At 49.1% G+C, this 20,000-nt stretch overlaps 1 protein-coding gene across 1 annotated transcript in view; it reads right to left on the bottom strand.

The window, feature by feature from the left end:
- plxnd1 (plexin D1) overlaps positions 1-20,000 on the bottom strand; it is a 142,422-nt gene that overhangs the window by 53,316 nt on the left and 69,106 nt on the right. Inside the window, 3 exon segments of the mRNA XM_056240447.1 lie at positions 9,275-9,405; positions 10,854-10,958; positions 19,054-19,166. Coding sequence (XP_056096422.1) covers positions 9,275-9,405; positions 10,854-10,958; positions 19,054-19,166 — 349 coding nt within the window.

Raw genomic sequence — 20,000 nt, 5'->3', positions numbered from 1 at the left:
TCATTGCATTTATGCTTTATAAGTACATTCGTTACATGAAATGTCAGTAATTTTCTTAAATTCTCAGCCTAATGAGCCGCATCTACAACAGTGTTGAGCAGAACATCCGAGCATTTCCAGTCACGGTCTCGCTGTCTTCCATGTGCTTCTGGGGTCAGTGAACACACGTATGTTACTGTACATGATCCTGCAGGGGTTAAACAATATTTAAGGCTTTAAAAAAACTTTTTTAAGACCTGCACAAATAAAATGAATACCATATGAGCGGGGTAGAGGTTATATTATATATGTACGCCATAAAGATATCACCAGCTACAGTATTTATTCACTAAGTGCAAACAGCACATCTTGTTGGCAAAGGCTATTTACAATATATATATATTTATGTCTTCATGTCTTAAAATATCTTGAATGTAACTCGACACCCTCGCCTCATTTAGTATGCGCGGATCTATGAATATGCAAATGAGCCCCGCCTCCACTCACTCACTCAGCTCAGAGATCCACTGGTTGACGATCACACGTTGATCTGATTGGTTACAAGGTCGTTTGTGACGTCAGAAACACCAGCGATTTCAAACCGTGTTTTTGAGACTGTCTTTGGTTCACTGCAGTTTTAAGGAGGAAATACTCAGCAATGCTGTCGACTTATGAACTTACACATGGTGTGTCTTAAAGCATTTTAACGAGTTCGTTTGCCCATAAAATCTTTAAGATATTAGGTTAAACTTATTTGGCTTGCTGTCCGCTGGAGAGGGGCTCGACGAAGCAGCTTCAACTCGAGCTCTGATATACCCCCCAAAAGTGTTGAATAAATATTTGGGACAGCAAGTTAGAATAACGTGATCAAATACAGGATGCCTATAAGCTTAAAGTATGTTACCCCCCAAAAGAGTGAAAATTGAAAGCTGTATGGAGCATGGATGGACGCTGCTGCGGCAGTGATATGTTTAAAGGGGCTCCTGGCTGGAACTGCGTCTCCCTACTATGCCCACCATGTGGGGCTATGAGTGGAGCTCCGGCGGGAGCTGTGTTTGAAAGAGTGTGCCTGCGTTCGTTGTGGAGTGAAACGACATGGGCTTGTGGAAATTTGACTGGGGTACATCTCACCGCTGCACTGCTGCGGCAGTGACTTTCAGAAATTACTCCTGCGGGAGTATCTTGGGACTGGAGGTTTGAGTACGAGGTTGGAGAACGCCCTGCCACATCCATGACATGGAGCTCCATGGAGTTAGAGAACATGGGGCTTCCAGATGTCACAAATGGGGAAGAAAATCCTCGTCCCTAAAGGCGAACGGGCCACCAGTATCTGAAGCGAAACTCCCTACGCAGCAAGAGGGAGCCTACGGTATACATAGGAAATGCAGAACTACCATCCTTCTGACGCAGGGGGCAGAGATCACATAAAGACATAATGGCCCGTCGCGTTCGAGGGACGTACGATCCTTGGTACCTCCAGTCCTGATTTATTCGGATAGGAGGGCCCACACTGCGATCCGAACGGGAGAGCCTTCATGGTTAAAAACATGAAGGATCACACAGCGATTCGGAAAGGGAGAGCCCCCACGGCGCCCGAACGGAAAGCTCACACTGCAATTCGACCGGGAGAGCTCCCGCAGCGTTTCGAAGGAGAGAGCCCCCCCATATGTATAAATAGGGAGTTCACTCGGCGATCAAAACGGGAGAGCCCACACAGCAAGTCGAACGGGAGAGCCTATGATGCTTCTGAACGGAAGAGCCCACACGGCGATTCAGATGGGAGACCCCACTCCAGGAGTGGTAGGTCACGCACATCTGAAAAGGGAGAGCTCTCACTGCATCCAGATGAATACACGCCCTGCGGGGCTAGGTAAGCGGGGAGATGCAAAATAGTAGGGAGAAGCGGTCCAGACTTAGAGGGATGCTAGTGTTTGCTGTGCTTGTCTAATGTTATGCAGATCTGAACGAACGTATGTTTCGAAGGCGAGGGACGACCATCGACCTAGCATTTTGATTTGGTGATCGGAAGAAAGCCAAATTGAACATGGCGTCTGGGGCTCTTGTTTTGTTAGGAGAACAAGACCTGAGCGGAGAGTGGTTAGGCAGACGCTTAGAATGTCGACGGTTAAAGTTAGCTAAAGGAGCGGCGCACAGGGCACATAGAACGGGCGTGAGCTCCGCCACAGAAATTACAGACATGGAGGAAGTGGCATCATTGTCTGTTGCAACGTGATGAATTAAAGCTGTTGCACACTTGTCTGCCTGGAACTGAGGTAGAAATCTGGTTACGGTCATTCCTTGATTGAGGGACATATCAAGTGGATTTTTCTTGGAAAGGAGCTGGATGGTTCGGAAGATCTGAGTTGGTTTGGGGACATTCTGAAGTAGAATGAATGATAGACCTGCAGATGGCGCAAGAAGGGCTTCGAACGCCTAAGAAGACTCTGTTATATAGTTCGAGGTCCAAGGCTCCCAGTAAGGACACTGGTTCCAGGGTGTGACGCGGGCGGCGCATTTAGGATTTAGCTGGAAAAAGCTTATGGTATGTATAAAAATTACTACCTCCGAAAGAGAGACTGAGCTCTGCTATGGTAGAGAGGTAGTCATTTAATTCCTTGCGTCTGGCTGGAAATGAAGAGCAAATTACTTCTGTGTATCTGGCAAAAGCAACGCAAAATTCTGAAAGTGAGAGAACTCGTTTTGAAGGTTGTACAGAATTTGTAAGATCAACGATTTAAGTCAAACGAGCGGTGGGATTCATTGAGAGGGACGAAAGTCAGTAGAGAAGGAAGATCGATAGTTGCACCTGATAGAATTAGGGAACGGAGATGGGCTGGGACTGGTAGTGGTTCCATGGCGATTGCATTGTTAGGAGCTGGAAGATGGACTGCTGTTGAGAGTGAATGGGCTGGCAAGCGGATTGTACTTTGAGATGCTTCTTCAGGTTGGAGGTGGAGTCTTTGGACCATAGACAGTAAAAGAAATGGACACAGCGACCCCGTTGATTTCAACGGAGAGAGTTGAAGCCCAACATGGGCACTCACTTCCTGATAGCCAAGCGCACTGCGCAGGCTCAAACTGAGCTTGACGACGAGCTGACCTTCTAGTAGCTGTGCCGGGACAAATCTGACCTTCTAGTAGCTGTGCCGGGACAAATCTGAATTGAAATCTGAAACAAATCTGTTGTTGAAATATTTTGTCCCGTTGCTTTTATGAACTCTCTATCTATGGGCTTCTCCCTTGACTTTATGCCTCCATGTCCACCCGATTGCCTCATAGACAGTAAACGATTGCCTACGAGCTTCTACTTCTGTCTACACGGTAATTTCTCTACTGTACGACAGAGCGTCCCGTGGTTATGACGCAATCGTTAGCCTATTTTTACAAGAATGGCTTCTACGGGGCTATAACGTGTAAAATACAAAGTAATGGAGTCTTTTATACATTGTCGTGTTTCTTTAGAAATAAATAATGGACAAATGGAGTCTTTGGACGCCTCAGATGTAAAGTTATTCGCTGTCAAAGTGACATCAAAATGAATGGGAGTCAATGGGATGCTAACAGCAGGTGATAGCCAGCTACAATGGCGGCCCCCGGAGGCAGCTTCAACTTCCGGCTGATGGATTACCCCCTTGCTTTGGACGCTGAAAGGAGGTTGGTTGCTGGCAAGCAGAGGTTGCACTGCACAGTTAGGCTATTTTTCGTTCTCCCTTCTCTTTCTTTAAAGTGAAATGCTGTTTGAATTTCCGAGATCGAAACGCATTCTTGCCCTGTCTCTGTTGTAGTTCCGGCTACATCTCTATTCTAGCTCCCGCTGCTCCTCTTTTGACTCATTGTGACTGATCACGCAAACCACGCATTTTTCGTTTTCACATTGGGGCTTCTGGGAAATGCTGAGTTGCCTTAATTTATTTAGAGAGTCACTCGTGAAACAGAAGTATCGTAATGTAATCCAAAGATTTCAACAATGTAACTGTATTCTAAATACCAACTATTTAAATTGTAACTGTAACGGAATACAGATGGGCGTACTCATAATTTGTATTCTGAATACGTAACGCCGGTACATATATTCCGTTACTCCCCAACACTGCTGGTGGAAACTGTGGAACATGTGCTGTTTGAGTGTATTAAATACTCAAATCAAAGAATGGATTTAAGGAATGGACTGGAACATGAAGGAATCAAACAAATGAACATTACAAATATCTTCTCAAATAAATCTAGAAAGATGGTGCTTAAAATCATATCATCTTATCTACAACAAACTGGACTAAACCTAAGGATTTAAGCAAAAGTAAATAAGATACAGTAGGTGGCAATAATGCTCCAATTGGTTGGTAAAAGACGAAGAAGAAGAACACTGCTGGTGTCCAAGATGGCAGGCATGGCCTGAAGTGAGAGGAAGGGGAGGTTTTGTGTGGAAAAGTGTAGAAATCCTTTGCTGAGGCAACCTCACGCTCTGATGTGAACTGGAAAGAATATTAGGAGACAATTGGAAGATAGAAGGGGAAAAAGGGGTGAGGCGAATTGGAATGGAAGGAAAGAGGGAAGATGGCTAGCGAAGGCAACCTCGCGCTAGGATCCGCTCTTTGAGTAGGTTGGTTTGAGGATGAGAGAAAATGTAACTGTGTGCGAGGGTGACCTGGCACAAGGGTTATTATAAAGAAGTTTAGAGAGAACTGGAGAAGCAGAGGGAAGTCGGAGGAATGTGTTTGTGAGTTTGGTTCTTGCCTGGGGAGTGGTGGGGCTGACTGCATGAAGTTTGTGAGAACTGTTTTTTTTTTTTTGATCTTGTGATCTTGAAGATGGAGGAGAGCATTGCCTTTTGGAAAATGGTTTATATGAGCGCTGGATTTCTCGATCAGAACGCTCATGAAGATGATCCGTAAGATTCGATCTCACGCGGGGTGTGACTGGCTGTGTCCCAGGAAGGTTTGTCAGTTCGTCGTCTGAAGGAAAGAGTTGGATTTCCGGCAGTAATGCATACTGGAACAGCTGATACTAGGGAGAGGTAAGCGGCTGCTTATATACTCTGTTTGTTGATTGAAAGATTGGATGGGCTCGCTCCTCCCTAACTTACGTTTAGGAACTTCATTTAAAAACACCACATAGACACATAAACAACATTACATTTACATTTACATTTATTCATTTAGCTGACGCTTTTATCCAAAGCGACTTACAATTGCTATGCATGTCAGAGGTCGCACGCCTCTGGAGCAATTAGGGGTTAAGTGTCTTGCTCAGGGACACATTGGTGTCTCACAGTGGATTCGAACCCGGGTCTCTCACACCAAAGGCATGTGTCTTATCCACTGCGCCATCACCACCCCTCTAAAAGCTGGATTTTCACCACAGGGGGACTTTAAACAAAATGTATTTTGTATAGTATGTGACGGCATACGTGCCATTCCTCCAGAGCGCTCGTAAATCTCTGTCCAGTTTTAAGTGATACTTGCGTTACGATGGCTTTAGGAAACAAGATGCCGAACTTTGAAGAATTACGATCCACTCGGGCTTTTGCACTGCAAAAAATGCTTTTCTTGCCAAAAGCGCACTGTCTCCCAGCCAGAACATTTAATTCCTGGGAACAGTCATAAACTCTATACAAATGAGAGTGCGGCTCTCGGCAGAGCGTGCGCTCACCATTCAGCGCTTAGGAGTATCATTCAGAGCGGGCGCGTGCGCCTCTGAAGAGATTTCAGAGGATGTTAGGTCTCATGGCCTCAGCATCATCAGTACTCCAGCTGGGTCTACTGTACATGCGTCCTCTTCAGCGCTGGCTAAAACCCCGACTTACACATCAAAGTGAACTATGGCTGTGTCAGAGCCCTGGCTCCTTGGAAAGCAGCCGGCTGGTACCAAACCGGCGTGAGTATGGGAGTGATTTCAAAGAGGAAAGTTATCTCAACAGACGCCTCTAACCTAGGTTGCGGGGCCCTTTACGAGGGCAGGCCCGTCTCCGGCCTATGGTCAAGCCCGGAGAGGAGCCTACATATAAATTGTCTGGAGATGAGAGCGGTCGCTCTGTCACTGGAGGCTTTTCTCCAATATCTAAAGGAACACCAGGTCTTGGTCCGGACGGACAACATGTCGGTGGTCTCCTACATAAATCGCCAGGGTGGACTCAGGTCCAGAAACCTGCACACCATGACCAAAAGCCTTTTAATATGGGCTCAGCACAACCTGCGCTTGCTGAGAGTGGTGCACGTGCCAGGCATTCTGAACCAGGGCGCGGATATGTTATCCAGAGACAGAATTACCCCAGGGGAATGGTCGCTTCACCCGAGAACGGTTCAGCTGATATGGATCATCTTCGGCGAGGCAGAGGTCGACCTCTTCGCCTCAGAAGACAACGCTCATTGCCAAAAAATTTCTCCAAAGACAGGGATGTGCCTGCCCACGATTGGCCGAGCCGCCCGCTGCATGCATTCCCTCCGGTCTCGATGCTTCCTCAGGTCATCTAACGGATCAGGGAGAGCAAGCGTGCAGTGCTCTTTATAGCCCCTCTGTGGAAGAACCAGCTATGGTTCCCTGAGTTGACTCTGAGTTGGACCCATGTATGGCCCCTCAACGGGTACCCAGGGACCTCCCAGAAGGGGTCCTGAAAACCATTACTGAAGATAGAGCACCCTCGACCAGGTGTCTTTACGCTCTAAAATGGTCAGTGTTCTCCGGCTGGTGCACAGCTCGGACCCCTACTCATGCGGAGTGCCGAAGGTGCTCTCCTTTTTACAAGAGCTTCTGGAGCGGGGCGTTCCCCGTCCACGCTCAAAGTATATGTAGCGGCCATAGCAGCTTTTTACGCCGATGTGGCTGGGCAATCACTGGGAAGAAGCGACCTGGTCGTGCACTTCCTCAAAGGGGCCAGAAGGCTAAACCCACCTCGACCCCCCCTCCGTGGTCCTGGAGGCCATTAAAGGAGTTAATGAAGTCTCTGAAGTCTCTTTCACTCAAAACTGCTCTCTTGCTGGCGCTAGCGTCAGTCCAGCGACTAGGGCATTTGCAAGCGCTTTCAGTAAGCGCTTCCTGCCTGGAATTCGGGCCCAATGACCCCAGAGTCGTCCTTAAGCCAAGGCATGGGTATGTTCCTAAAGTGCTCTCCACTCCGTTTAGAGCACAGGTCATTTCACTGCCAGCTCTTCCCTCGTCAGAGTATGAAAGAGATGTGAATTTGCTCTGCCCTGTCAGGGCCCTTAGGGTCTATTTAGAGCGTTCTGCACCGTTCAGGCAGTCAGAACAGCTCTTCGTATGTTTTGGTGGCCGCTCCAAAGGGCTTGTGGTCACAAAGCAGAGATTATCACGCTGGATAGTGGACGCTATCTCGCTGGCTTATAAGTCTAAGGGCCTTCAGTGTCCCATAGGCGTCAGAGCTCATTCCACGAGAGGCATGGCCTCATCTTTGGCATGGTCGAGTGGAAAATACCAATTGAAGATATCTGTGCGGCGGCCGGCTGGGCCTCGCTGTCCACATTTATGAGATATTATAACCTGGAAGTTCCCGCTTTGCAAGCAAAGGTTCTTTCAATATAATAAGTGTTAAGCATATAACTATAAGGCCAATGTGTATATCTGGTCCTAGTTCATACATATTATATAAGGACTGACCCTCTCTAGTCCCATTCCTTGGTTCCCTATAGAAGGCTCAACACAGGTTTTGGCCTCTATTAGGACTCATAACTTTACTCTAATATGGGCCTTGGGACTTCTGCCCTGGGCTATAGTGGGGAGCGAAGTTTTTAAGCACGCACGGCGTTTCGAAAGGGGTTCCCATAGCGTAAGCTACTTACGCAATACGAGAGACCTCTCGAAAGGGAACGTCTCGGTTACTAACTTAACCTCGGTTTCCTGAGAGAAGGGAACGAGTATTGCATAGCCCGCCGTGTACTATGCTTAGATCGGGGGATCACTTCAGTCGATTTAACCTGAATTCTATGGCGAAAATGGGGCCTTATATATAGCTGGCGGGCTATGATGCGCCAGGGCGCGAAGCGGCCTGATTGGTTCGCGCGCATGAGCTGCTTCCCATGCGCTCCCTGGGCGGTTCAGCGCAAAAAAGGAGGCGTGTTTCGGCGCAAACATTCCCTAGTGCTATTTTGCAGTTCCAAAAAACAATTCCGCCACTGACCAGAAAAAACCCAGTCTAAAGTTAGTGGCGCGTTGCGCGTTGTTCATAATGCTATTTTAAGCGCGCATGCTTGGCCATAATGTAGCGGGTGCACAACGCGCATACACTTTGATTCTCTCATCAACACAGATGCAGCAGTTTTTATTTTTGCAAATCATACATTATAACAAGGAAAAATATTAACAAGGAAAACAAGGAAATTAACAAGGAAAATTAACAAGGAAATCCTTGTGGTGTCCATGAAGATGTAATTTTTTTTTGTTTTTTTCCTCCCACGCCTGTTTAACCGACGCTGATTTGGGTGGGTTTCTCCATCCCCATACAACGTCACTTCTCTGTCTTTCACGATCCTGAAAAGAACGTCGGTCTCCTCGGCTGTGAACCGCACCTGGCGCGCGCCTGGTAAATCCGCTGTTATAATAGGAATCCGCTTTAGAACAAGCGCGCCTGCTCTTAAAGGGAATGTTGGACGACGCTCTGATTGGTTTATTTCACGTTACGCCCAAACCACACCTATGAATAATGAAGCTACTTCAGACCAACCCCTTTTAGATTTGCGCCAGGCGCAAGAGGCATTTATCCCGCCGGGAAAATAGCAACAGCGCCGGGATCCGCCCACAAAGTTACTTGCGCTTTGCGCTTTGACACTTGCGTTTCAGATCGTTAAAATAGGGCCCCAAGTCTTGTTTTCTTAGGAAAAAAATTCTAAATTAAGTGAGTTTTTGCTTAAAACAAGCAAAATTTTCTGCCAATGGGGTCAGAAAAATAATCTTAATTCAAATGGAAAACTAAATTATTTTTCTTACCCCTGGTAGATAATGTTGCTTGTTTTATGCCTAAACACACTCACCTAAATCCCCCAGAAAACAAGACATAATATTTTATGGCATTTCACTCAGTAAGTAAATGCATCTTGATTTAAGAATTTTTTGTTATTTGGACTGGAAACAAGACAAAAATACTAAGTAAGAAAATCTTGTTTTGCAGTGTGGGAAGCGGTGTGTGTTCATCTCTCCGCATGTTCGACTGTACTGGGCTTGAACTGCTGATTCAGAAGTTATGAATGTTCTCGATGTTGTATTATAGGTTATTCTGATCTGTGTATCAGTTTCTGGGTTTCTGTGTATCAGTTTCTGGGTTTGTAGAGCGGCCATCTCGACTCACCGATCTCTGACGGCGAAGTCTTTCTGCTGCTCGAGCGCGTGAACGAAGGACACCAGGAAGTGCTTGTTGTTGAGAAGAGTGGAGAACAGAGTGATTCCCTCCTCCAGGTTGGGCCGCATGCTGTTACACGGCTAACATGAGGAACACACACACACACACACACACACACACACTCACTATAAACCAGTCACTGTAAAACGACTATAACTATCACTGTAAAATAACTTCTTTTATTCCACGTGCTCTTAAATTGTTTTATAAATAACAGGTTTTATTGGATGAAGCCCGATGTTTTTCTGTGTATCTGTTTTACTCCACCTTTTTATTTATTTATTTATTTGTTTTAAATTAGGTAAATAATGCTGTCTTAAGTATGTTATGTTTGATACAGGGTTTTGTTCTTCAATATCCTTCCTTGTCAAACTCTAAATAAAACTAACTAAACATCTACATGATGCCCATATGCACTCTCTCTGGAATACAGAAGTCGTGTTCTGTCACACCCTGTCGACTGGATAACTGATAAACTGTTCTCTCGTAACCCCTGCTGTACAGTACTGGCGTTTCACAATCACAACATTAATCTCCCAACAACTGTTGAACTGCAATCTGTGCTTTACTGCAGAATCAAACAAATAACAGCCACGCATCATCTCCCAGCGTGTGTGTGTGTCTGTGTGTTTCTGAACATGGAGTGGGTGGGTGTGTGTGTGTGTGTGTGTGTGTGTGTTTCTGAACATGAAGTGTGTGTGTGTGTGTGTGTGTGTTTCTGAACATGGAGTGTGTGTGTGTGTGTGTGTTTCTGAACATGAAGTGTGTGTGTGTGTGTGTGTGTGTGTGTGTGTGTGTGTGTGTGTGTTTCTGAACATGAAGTGTGTGTGTGTGTGTGTGTGTGTGTGTGTCTGTGTGTTTCTGAACATGGAATGTGTGTGTGTTTCTGAACATGAAGTGTGTGTGTGTGTGTGTGTGTGTGTGTGTGTGTGTGTGTGTGTGTGTGTGTGTGTGTGTGTGTGTGTGTGTGTGTTTCTGAACATGGAGTGTGTGTGTGTGTGTGTGTGTGTTTCTGAACATGAAGTGTGTGTGTGTGTGTGTGTGTGTGTTTCTGAACATGAAGTGTGTGTGTGTGTGTGTGTGTGTGTGTGTGTGTCTGTGTGTTTCTGAACATGGAGTGTGTGTGTGTGTGTGTGTGTGTGTGTGTGTGTGTGTGTGTGTGTGTGTGTGTGTGTGTGTGTGTGTGTGTGTGTTTGTATGTGTGTGTGTGTGTGTTTCTGAACATGAAGTGTGTGTGTGTGTGTGTTCATGTTTATATTACATTGTGGGGATCAGCCAGCGGACCCCATGAGGAAAACAGCGTATAAATCATACTAAGTAATGTTTTTTGAAAATGTAAAAAATGCAGATAGTTGTGTGTGATGGGTAGGTTTAGGGATAGGGGCAGTGTAAGCGGACAGCTTGTACAGTATAAAAACCATTACGCCTATGAAGAGTCCCCACAAAGATGTGTGCACCTGTTTGAGTGTGTGTGTGTGTGTGTGTGTGTGTGTGTGTGTGTGTGTGTGTGTGTGTGTGTGTGTCTCACCTGCCAGTCCTGCAGCAGAGGATGAGTTTCGGTCAGAGCTCTCGGGCCGAGTGGATCGTTCTCATACACCGGCTGAACCATACGCCGCTCGTAGTCACAGCACATCTACACACACACACACACACACACACAAACACACACACACACAGAGAGTCAAAGATTCAGTTTCCTAGAGCTGTTCTGCTAATCATTACGCTTCTTATACAGGTTCTGCAGTGTGTTCGAGCTCATGGTCAAAGTGCATTAAAGGATTATTCACTTCAGAATTAAAATGTCCTGATAGTTTACTCTCCTCCACGTCATCCAAGATGTTCATGTCTTTCTTTCTTCAGTGGAAAATAAATTAAGGTTTTTGAGGAAAACATTATAAACAAAATAAACATTTATTTACTTTTAACCACAAATCAAGCGTAGCGTCAGGTCTGGCAGTTCACGTTAGTGAAGCTCGCATCAGTGACTCTCAGCTGATTCTCTAACTATAGGAATACGACGCCTATCACTGTATACATATATAAGCTCCTCCAGTATTATCAGCAGCTATCTCGTTTCTCAGGAGCTGATTACCCTCCTCCATCCCCAGCTCCTCTCGTTTCTCAGAAGCTGATTACCCTCCTCCCTCCCCAGCTCCTCTCGTTTCTCAGGAGCTGATTACCCTCCTCCCTCCCCAGCTCCTCTCGTTTCTCAGGAGCTGATTACCCTCCTTCATCCCCAGCTCCTCTCGTTTCCCAGGAGCTGATTACCCTCCTTCATCCCCAGCTCCTCTCGTTTCTAAGGAGCTGATTACCCTCCTCCCTCCCCAGCTCCTCTCGTTTCTCAGGAGCTGATTACCCTCCTCCCTCCCCAGCTCCTCTCGTTTCTCAGGAGCTGATTACCCTCCTCCCTCCCCAGCTCCTCTCGTTTCTCAGGAGCTGATTACCCTCCTCCCTCCCCAGCTCCTCTCGTTTCTCAGGAGCTGATTACCCTCCTTCATCCCCAGCTCCTCTCGTTTCTCAGGAGCTGATTACCCTCCTTCATCCCCAGCTCCTCTCGTTTCTAAGGAGCTGATTACCCTCCTCCCTCCCCAGCTCCTCTCGTTTCTCAGGAGCTGATTACCCTCCTCCCTCCCCAGCTCCTCTCGTTTCTCAGGAGCTGATTACCCTCCTCCCTCCCCAGCTCCTCTCGTTTCTCAGGAGCTGATTACCCTCCTCCCTCCCCAGCTCCTCTCGTTTCTCAGGAGCTGATTACCCTCCTCCCTCCCCAGCTCCTCTCGTTTCTCAGGGGCTGATTACCCTCCTCCCTCCCCAGCTCCACTCGTTTCTCAGGAGCTGATTACCCTCCTCCCTCCCCAGCTCCTCTCGTTTCTCAGGGGCTGATTACCCTCCTCCCTCCCCAGTTCCTCTCGTTTCTCAGGAGCCGATTACCCTCCTCCCTCCCCAGCTCCTCTCGTTTCTCAGGAGCTGATTACCCTCCTTTATCCCCAGCTCCTCTCGTTTCTCAGGAGCTGATTACCCTCCTTCATCCCCAGCTCCTCTCGTTTCTAAGGAGCTGATTACCCTCCTCCCTCCCCAGCTCCTCTCGTTTCTCAGGAGCTGATTACCCTCCTCCCTCCCCAGCTCCTCTCGTTTCTCAGGAGCTGATTACCCTCCTCCCTCCCCAGCTCCTCTCGTTTCTCAGGAGCTGATTACCCTCCTCCCTCCCCAGCTCCTCTCGTTTCTCAGGAGCTGATTACCCTCCTTCATCCCCAGCTCCTCTCGTTTCTCAGGAGCTGATTACCCTCCTTCATCCCCAGCTCCTCTCGTTTCTAAGGAGCTGATTACCCTCCTCCCTCCCCAGCTCCTCTCGTTTCTCAGGAGCTGATTACCCTCCTCCCTCCCCAGCTCCTCTCGTTTCTCAGGAGCTGATTACCCTCCTCCCTCCCCAGCTCCTCTCGTTTCTCAGGAGCTGATTACCCTCCTCCCTCCCCAGCTCCTCTCGTTTCTCAGGAGCTGATTACCCTCCTCCCTCCCCAGCTCCTCTCGTTTCTCAGGGGCTGATTACCCTCCTCCCTCCCCAGCTCCACTCGTTTCTCAGGGGCTGATTACCCTCCTCCCTCCCCAGCTCCTCTCGTTTCTCAGGGGCTGATTACCCTCCTCCCTCCCCAGTTCCTCTCGTTTCTCAGGAGCCGATTACCCTCCTCCCTCCCCAGCTCCTCTCGTTTCTCAGGAGCTGATTACCCTCCTCCCTCCCCAGCTCCTCTCGTTTCTCAGGAGCTGATTACCCTCCTCCCTCCCCAGCTCCTCTCGTTTCTCAGGGGCTGATTACCCTCCTCCCTCCCCAGTTCCTCTCGTTTCTCAGGAGCTGATTACCCTCCTCCCTCCCCAGCTCCTCTCGTTTCTCAGGAGCTGATTACCCTCCTCCCTCCCCAGCTCCTCTCGTTTCTCAGGAGCTGATTACCCTCCTCCCTCCCCAGTTCCTCTCGTTTCTCAGGAGCTGATTACCCTCCTCCCTCCCCAGCTCCTCTCGTTTCTCAGGAGCTGATTACCCTCCTCCCTCCCCAGTTCCTCTCGTTTCTCAGGAGCTGATTACCCTCCTACGTCCCCAGCTCCTCTCGTTTCTAAGGAGCTGATTGCCCTCCTCCCTCCCCAGTTCCTCTTGTTTCTCAGGAGCTGATTACCCTCCTCCCTCCCCAGTTCCTCTCGTTTCTCAGGAGCTGATTACCCTCCTACGTCCCCAGCTCCTCTCGTTTCTAAGGAGCTAATTGCCCTCCTCCCTCCCCAGCTCCTCTCGTTTCTCAGGAGCTGATTACCCTCCTCCGTCCCCAGCTCCACTCGTTTCTCAGGAGCTGATTACCCTCCTCCCTCCCCAGCTCCTCTCGTTTCTCAGGAGCTGATTACCCTCCTCCCTCCCCAGCTCCTCTTGTTTCTCAGGAGCTGATTACCCTCCTCCCTCCCCAGCTACTCTCGTTTCTCAGGAGCTGATTATCCTCCTCCCTCCCCAGCTCCTCTCGTTTCTCAGGAGCTGATTACCCTCCTCCCTCCCCAGTTCCTCTCGTTTCTCAGGAGCTGATTACCCTCCTCCCTCCCCAGTTCCTCTCGTTTCTCAGGAGCTGATTACCCTCCTACGTCCCCAGCTCCTCTCGTTTCTAAGGAGCTAATTGCCCTCCTCCCTCCCCAGTTCCTCTCGTTTCTCAGGAGCTGATTACCCTCCTCCCTCCCCAGTTCCTCTCGTTTCTCAGGAGCTGATTACCCTCCTACGTCCCCAGCTCCTCTCGTTTCTAAGGAGCTAATTGCCCTCCTCCCTCCCCAGCTCCTCTCGTTTCTCAGGAGCTGATTACCCTCCTCCGTCCCCAGCTCCACTCGTTTCTCAGGAGCTGATTACCCTCCTCCCTCCCCAGCTCCTCTCGTTTCTAAGGAGCTAATTACCCTCCTCCCTCCCCAGCTCCTCTCGTTTCTAAGGAGCTGATTACCCTCCTCCGTCCCCAGCTTCTCTCATTTCTCAGGAGCTGATTATCCTCCTCCATCCCCAGCTCCTCTCGTTTCTAAGGAGCTAATTGCCCTCCTCCCTCCCCAGCTCCTCTCGTTTCTAAGGAGCTGATTACCCTCCTCCCTCCCCAGCTCCTCTCGTTTCTCAGGAGCTGATTACCCTCCTCTCTCCCCAGCTCCTCTCGTTTCTCAGGAGGTGATTACCCTCCTCCGTCCCCAGCTCCACTCGTTTCTCAGGAGCTGATTACCCTCCTCCATCCCTAGCTCCTCTCGTTTCTAAGGAGCTAATTGCCCTCCTCCCTCCCCAGCTCCTCTCGTTTCTAAGGAGCTGATTACCCTCCTCCCTCCCCAGCTCCTCTCGTTTCTCAAGAGCTGATTACCCTCCTCCCTCCCCAGCTTCTCTCGTTTCTCAGGAGCTGATTACCCTCCTCCATCCCTAGCTCCTCTCGTTTCTAAGGAGCTAATTGCCCTCCTCCCTCCCCAGCTCCTCTCATTTCTAAGGAGCTGATTACCCTCCTCCCTCCCCAACTTCTCTCGTTTCTCAGGAGCTGATTACCCTCCTCCCTCCCCAGCTCCTCTCGTTTCTCAGGGGCTGATTACCCTCCTCCCTCCCCAGTTCCTCTCGTTTCTCAGGAGCTGATTACCCTCCTCCCTCCCCAGCTCCTCTCGTTTCTCAGGAGCTGATTACCCTCCTCCCTCCCCAGCTCCTCTCGTTTCTCAGGAGCTGATTACCCTCCTCCCTCCCCAGTTCCTCTCGTTTCTCAGGAGCTGATTACCCTCCTCCCTCCCCAGCTCCTCTCGTTTCTCAGGAGCTGATTACCCTCCTCCCTCCCCAGTTCCTCTCGTTTCTCAGGAGCTGATTACCCTCCTACGTCCCCAGCTCCTCTCGTTTCTAAGGAGCTGATTGCCCTCCTCCCTCCCCAGTTCCTCTTGTTTCTCAGGAGCTGATTACCCTCCTCCCTCCCCAGTTCCTCTCGTTTCTCAGGAGCTGATTACCCTCCTACGTCCCCAGCTCCTCTCGTTTCTAAGGAGCTAATTGCCCTCCTCCCTCCCCAGCTCCTCTCGTTTCTCAGGAGCTGATTACCCTCCTCCGTCCCCAGCTCCACTCGTTCCTCAGGAGCTGATTACCCTCCTCCCTCCCCAGCTCCTCTCGTTTCTCAGGAGCTGATTACCCTCCTCCCTCCCCAGCTCCTCTTGTTTCTCAGGAGCTGATTACCCTCCTCCCTCCCCAGCTACTCTCGTTTCTCAGGAGCTGATTATCCTCCTCCCTCCCCAGCTCCTCTCGTTTCTCAGGAGCTGATTACCCTCCTCCCTCCCCAGTTCCTCTCGTTTCTCAGGAGCTGATTACCCTCCTCCCTCCCCAGTTCCTCTCGTTTCTCAGGAGCTGATTACCCTCCTACGTCCCCAGCTCCTCTCGTTTCTAAGGAGCTAATTGCCCTCCTCCCTCCCCAGTTCCTCTCGTTTCTCAGGAGCTGATTACCCTCCTCCCTCCCCAGTTCCTCTCGTTTCTCAGGAGCTGATTACCCTCCTACGTCCCCAGCTCCTCTCGTTTCTAAGGAGCTAATTGCCCTCCTCCCTCCCCAGCTCCTCTCGTTTCTCAGGAGCTGATTACCCTCCTCCGTCCCCAGCTCCACTCGTTTCTCAGGAGCTGATTACCCTCCTCCCTCCCCAGCTCCTCTCGTTTCTAAGGAGCTAATTACCCTCCTCCCTCCCCAGCTCCTCTCGTTTCTAAGGAGCTGATTACCCTCCTCCGTCCCCAGCTTCTCTCATTTCTCAGGAGCTGATTATCCTCCTCCATCCCCAGCTCCTCTCGTTTCTAAGGAGCTAATTGCCCTCCTCCCTCCCCAGCTCCTCTCGTTTCTAAGGAGCTGATTACCCTCCTCCCTCCCCAGCTCCTCTCGTTTCTCAGGAGCTGATTACCCTCCTCTCTCCCCAGCTCCTCTCGTTTCTCAGGAGGTGATTACCCTCCTCCGTCCCCAGCTCCACTCGTTTCTCAGGAGCTGATTACCCTCCTCCATCCCTAGCTCCTCTCGTTTCTAAGGAGCTAATTGCCCTCCTCCCTCCCCAGCTCCTCTCGTTTCTAAGGAGCTGATTACCCTCCTCCCTCCCCAGCTCCTCTCGTTTCTCAAGAGCTGATTACCCTCCTCCCTCCCCAGCTTCTCTCGTTTCTCAGGAGCTGATTACCCTCCTCCATCCCTAGCTCCTCTCGTTTCTAAGGAGCTAATTGCCCTCCTCCCTCCCCAGCTCCTCTCATTTCTAAGGAGCTGATTACCCTCCTCCCTCCCCAACTTCTCTCGTTTCTAAGGAGCTGATTACCCTCCTCCCTCCCCAGCTCCTCTCGTTTCTCAGGAGCTGATTACCCTCCTCCCTCCCCAGCTCCTCTCGTTTCTAAGGAGCTGATTACCCTCCTCCCTCCCCAGCTCCTCTCGTTTCTCAGGAGCTGATTACCCTCCTCCATCCCCAGCTCCTCTCGTTTTTCAGGAGCTGATTACCCTCCTCCCTCCCCAGTTCCTCTCGTTTCTCAGGAGCTGATTACCCTCCTCCCTCCCCAGCTCCTCTCATTTCTCAGGAGCTGATTACCCTCCTCCGTCTCCAGCTCCTCTCATTTCTAAGGAGCTAATTGCCCTCCTCCCTCCCCAGCTCCTCTCGTTTCTCAGGAGCTGATTACCCTCCTCCCTCCCCAGCTTCTCTCGTTTCTCAGGAGCTGATTACCCTCCTCCCTCCCCAGCTCCTCTCGTTTCTCAGGAGCTGATTACCCTCCTCCCTCCCCAGTTCCTCTCGTTTCTCAGGAGCTGATTACCCTCCTCCATCCCCAGCTCCTCTCGTTTCTCAGGAGCTGATTACCCTCCTCCCTCCCCAGTTCCTCTCGTTTCCAGGAGCTGATTACCCTCCTCCCTCCCCAGCTCCTCTCGTTTCTCAGGAGCTGATTACCCTCCTCCCTCCCCAGCTTCTCTCGTTTCTCAGGAGCCGATTACCCTCCTCCCTCCCCAGCTCCTCTCGTTTCTCAGGAGCTGATTACCCTCCTCCCTCCCCAGTTCCTCTCGTTTCTCAGGAGCTGATTACCCTCCTCCGTCCCCAGCTCCTCTCGTTTCTAAGGAGCTAATTGCCCTCCTCCCTCCCCAGCTTCTCTCGTTTCTAAGGAGCTGATTACCCTCCTCCGTCCCCAGCTTCTCTCGTTTCTCAGGAGCTGATTACTCTCCTCCATCCCCAGCTCCTCTCGTTTCTCAGTACGAGTATGCTAATTAACTGTATGCTAATTGTCAATCGTATTTGATGCTAGTGGTCCTGACAGAAATGCTCGTCTTGCACTAGCTGTGATGCGACACACATTACGTAATCAGGTTGAAAGGTCAAGCGTGACGTAGGCGTAAGAACAGACCTAGTGTTTACAAAGCGAACGTGCAAATAATAAGTCAAACGCCATTTAAAAAAATAAATAAAAGGTAAAACAACGATGTCGAATGATTTTGAAGTTGGAGGAGAAAATTATATGTTTTTTGCTCTACCATACATTTCTGAGCCGTAACACGCGTGACCTTTCAACCTGATTACGTAATGTGTGGCGCATCACAGCTAGTGCAAGACCAGCATTTGTGGTTAAAAGTATATAAATGTTTATTTTGTTATAAAATGTCAGCTTGTTTGTCTAGATAAGACTCTTATTCCTCGGCTGGGATTGTGTCGAGACTTTGAAGCTGCACTGAAACTCACATTTCTCAACATCCTGGAATGTTTTTCTCAAAAACCTTCATTTCTTTTCCATTGAAGAAAGAAAGACATGAACATCTTGGATGACGTGGGGGAGAGTAAACTATCAGGACATTTTAATTCTGAAGTGAATAATGCTTTAACAGTAAACCCAGAATTCCCCCAGAACGGTGTCCACTAACTCTGCCTCTGGGAGTCTCCGGGTTTCCCGGTGTTCTGCAGACACTGAGACTGGGAGATTGCTACATTAGTGGTTTTGGAGAACAAACAGGAGAGTCCTATATTTGCCCTCGCTTGGAGACTTTAAACTCTTAAATCATTTGTAAGACTTCGGTTGATCTAAACCCACAAATGTTTTGCTTTAAACGGGGCTTGTGTTTCTTTCTTTAAAACAAATGCCACTTGCTTTGATATATAATGCTAAGGCATTCATACATTTGACGTGTTTTACAGATATATTTTTAGGGCCACTGTGCGACTTCTTGTTCAGAGTAACGATATACATTAATCTGACACTGAGGATGTGAGAGCTGCAAATCGAGGTCTTGTTTTCACGAGTATGAACTGATCTATTGTGTATTAATCATATTCCCCGCCTCAGGCATAAGCACCCGATTACTGTCAGCTATTACTGATCATCACACACACACACACAGAGAGGCTGACATCAGGGATTTACATCATCAGCTTCAGCTCGTTCTGTGTGTGTGTGTGTGTGTGTCTGTAGTGTGTGGAGGGTGTAGTGTGTGTGAGTGTAGTGTGTGTAGTGCGTGTAGTGTGTGTGTGTGTGTGTGTGTGTGTGTGTGTAGTGTGTGTGTGTGTGTGTGTGTGTAGTGTGTCTGTGTGTGTGTGTGTGTGTGTAGTGTGTGTAGTGTGAGTGTGTGTGTGTGTAGTGTGTGTATGTGTGTAGTGTGTGTGTGTGTGTGTGTGTGTGTGTGTGTACCTTGGGAAAGAAGGTGCGCGTGACCAACTGCTTGTACTCCAGGAACGGGATCCCCTGTGTGTGTGTGTGTAGTGTTAGTGTGTGTGTGTGTGTGTGTGTGTGTGTGTACCTTGGGAAAGAAGGTGCGCGTGACGAACTGCTTGTACTCCAGGAACGGGATCCCCTGTGTGCGGTTCAGCTCTTTCGTCAGATCCGTCATGTCCGTCTGCAACTCCGCAAAACCTGCGACACACAAACATGACAATAATTAACAGAAAAACTAAATGTGGGCGTTATCAAACATGTGTACTAATATAGACATATACATGGAGATATAGCAATAATATATAATATACTGTATATAATAGGGCTGCAGCTATCGATTATTATAGTAATCGAGTATTCTACTGATTATTCCATCGATTAATCGGATAAAAAATGCTGGTAATAAAAATAGATCCAAGTGAACAGCCTTTAAAATGACTTAAAATACAAATATATAATAACAAGCAACAATAATGGGTTCATATAAAGTATCAAAGTAAGTAATAATATGGGCAGAGGCGAACCAACACTGAGTGGGGCCCCTGACAAAATTAACCAATGGGGCCCTTTATATATATATATCCTTACATGCGGAGCCCTTACATGCGGGGCCCTTACATGCGGGGCCCTTACATGCGGGGCCCTTACATACGGAGCCCTTACATGTGGGTCCTTACATGCAGGGCCCTTACATAAGGAGCCCTTACATGCGGAGCCTTTAGATGCGGGTCCTTACATGCGGGGCCCTTACATGCGGGTCCTTACATGCGGGGCCCTTACATGCGGGGCCCTTACATGCGGTTTTAGTTAAATTTAACAGCTGACAGATATTCAACATAATTCATGTGTGAGAGTCTAACAGAAGGACGGACAAACCCCTTACATGTGGGGCCCTTACATGCGGAGCCCTTACATGCGGGGCCCTTACATGCGGAGCCCTTACATGCGGGGCCCTTACATGCGGAGCCCTTACATGCGGGGCCCTTACATGCGGAGCCCTTACATGCGGAGCCTTTAGATGCGGGGCCCTTA

The sequence above is a fragment of the Rhinichthys klamathensis genome, unplaced genomic scaffold (genome assembly GCF_029890125.1).
Source record: "Rhinichthys klamathensis goyatoka isolate OS25496 unplaced genomic scaffold, OSU_Roscu_1.1 h1tg000599l_1, whole genome shotgun sequence".
Lineage (NCBI taxonomy): Eukaryota > Metazoa > Chordata > Actinopteri > Cypriniformes > Leuciscidae > Rhinichthys > Rhinichthys klamathensis.
Note: the sequence above shows the minus strand (reverse complement) of the source record. Positions and strands in the feature narration are given on the sequence as shown.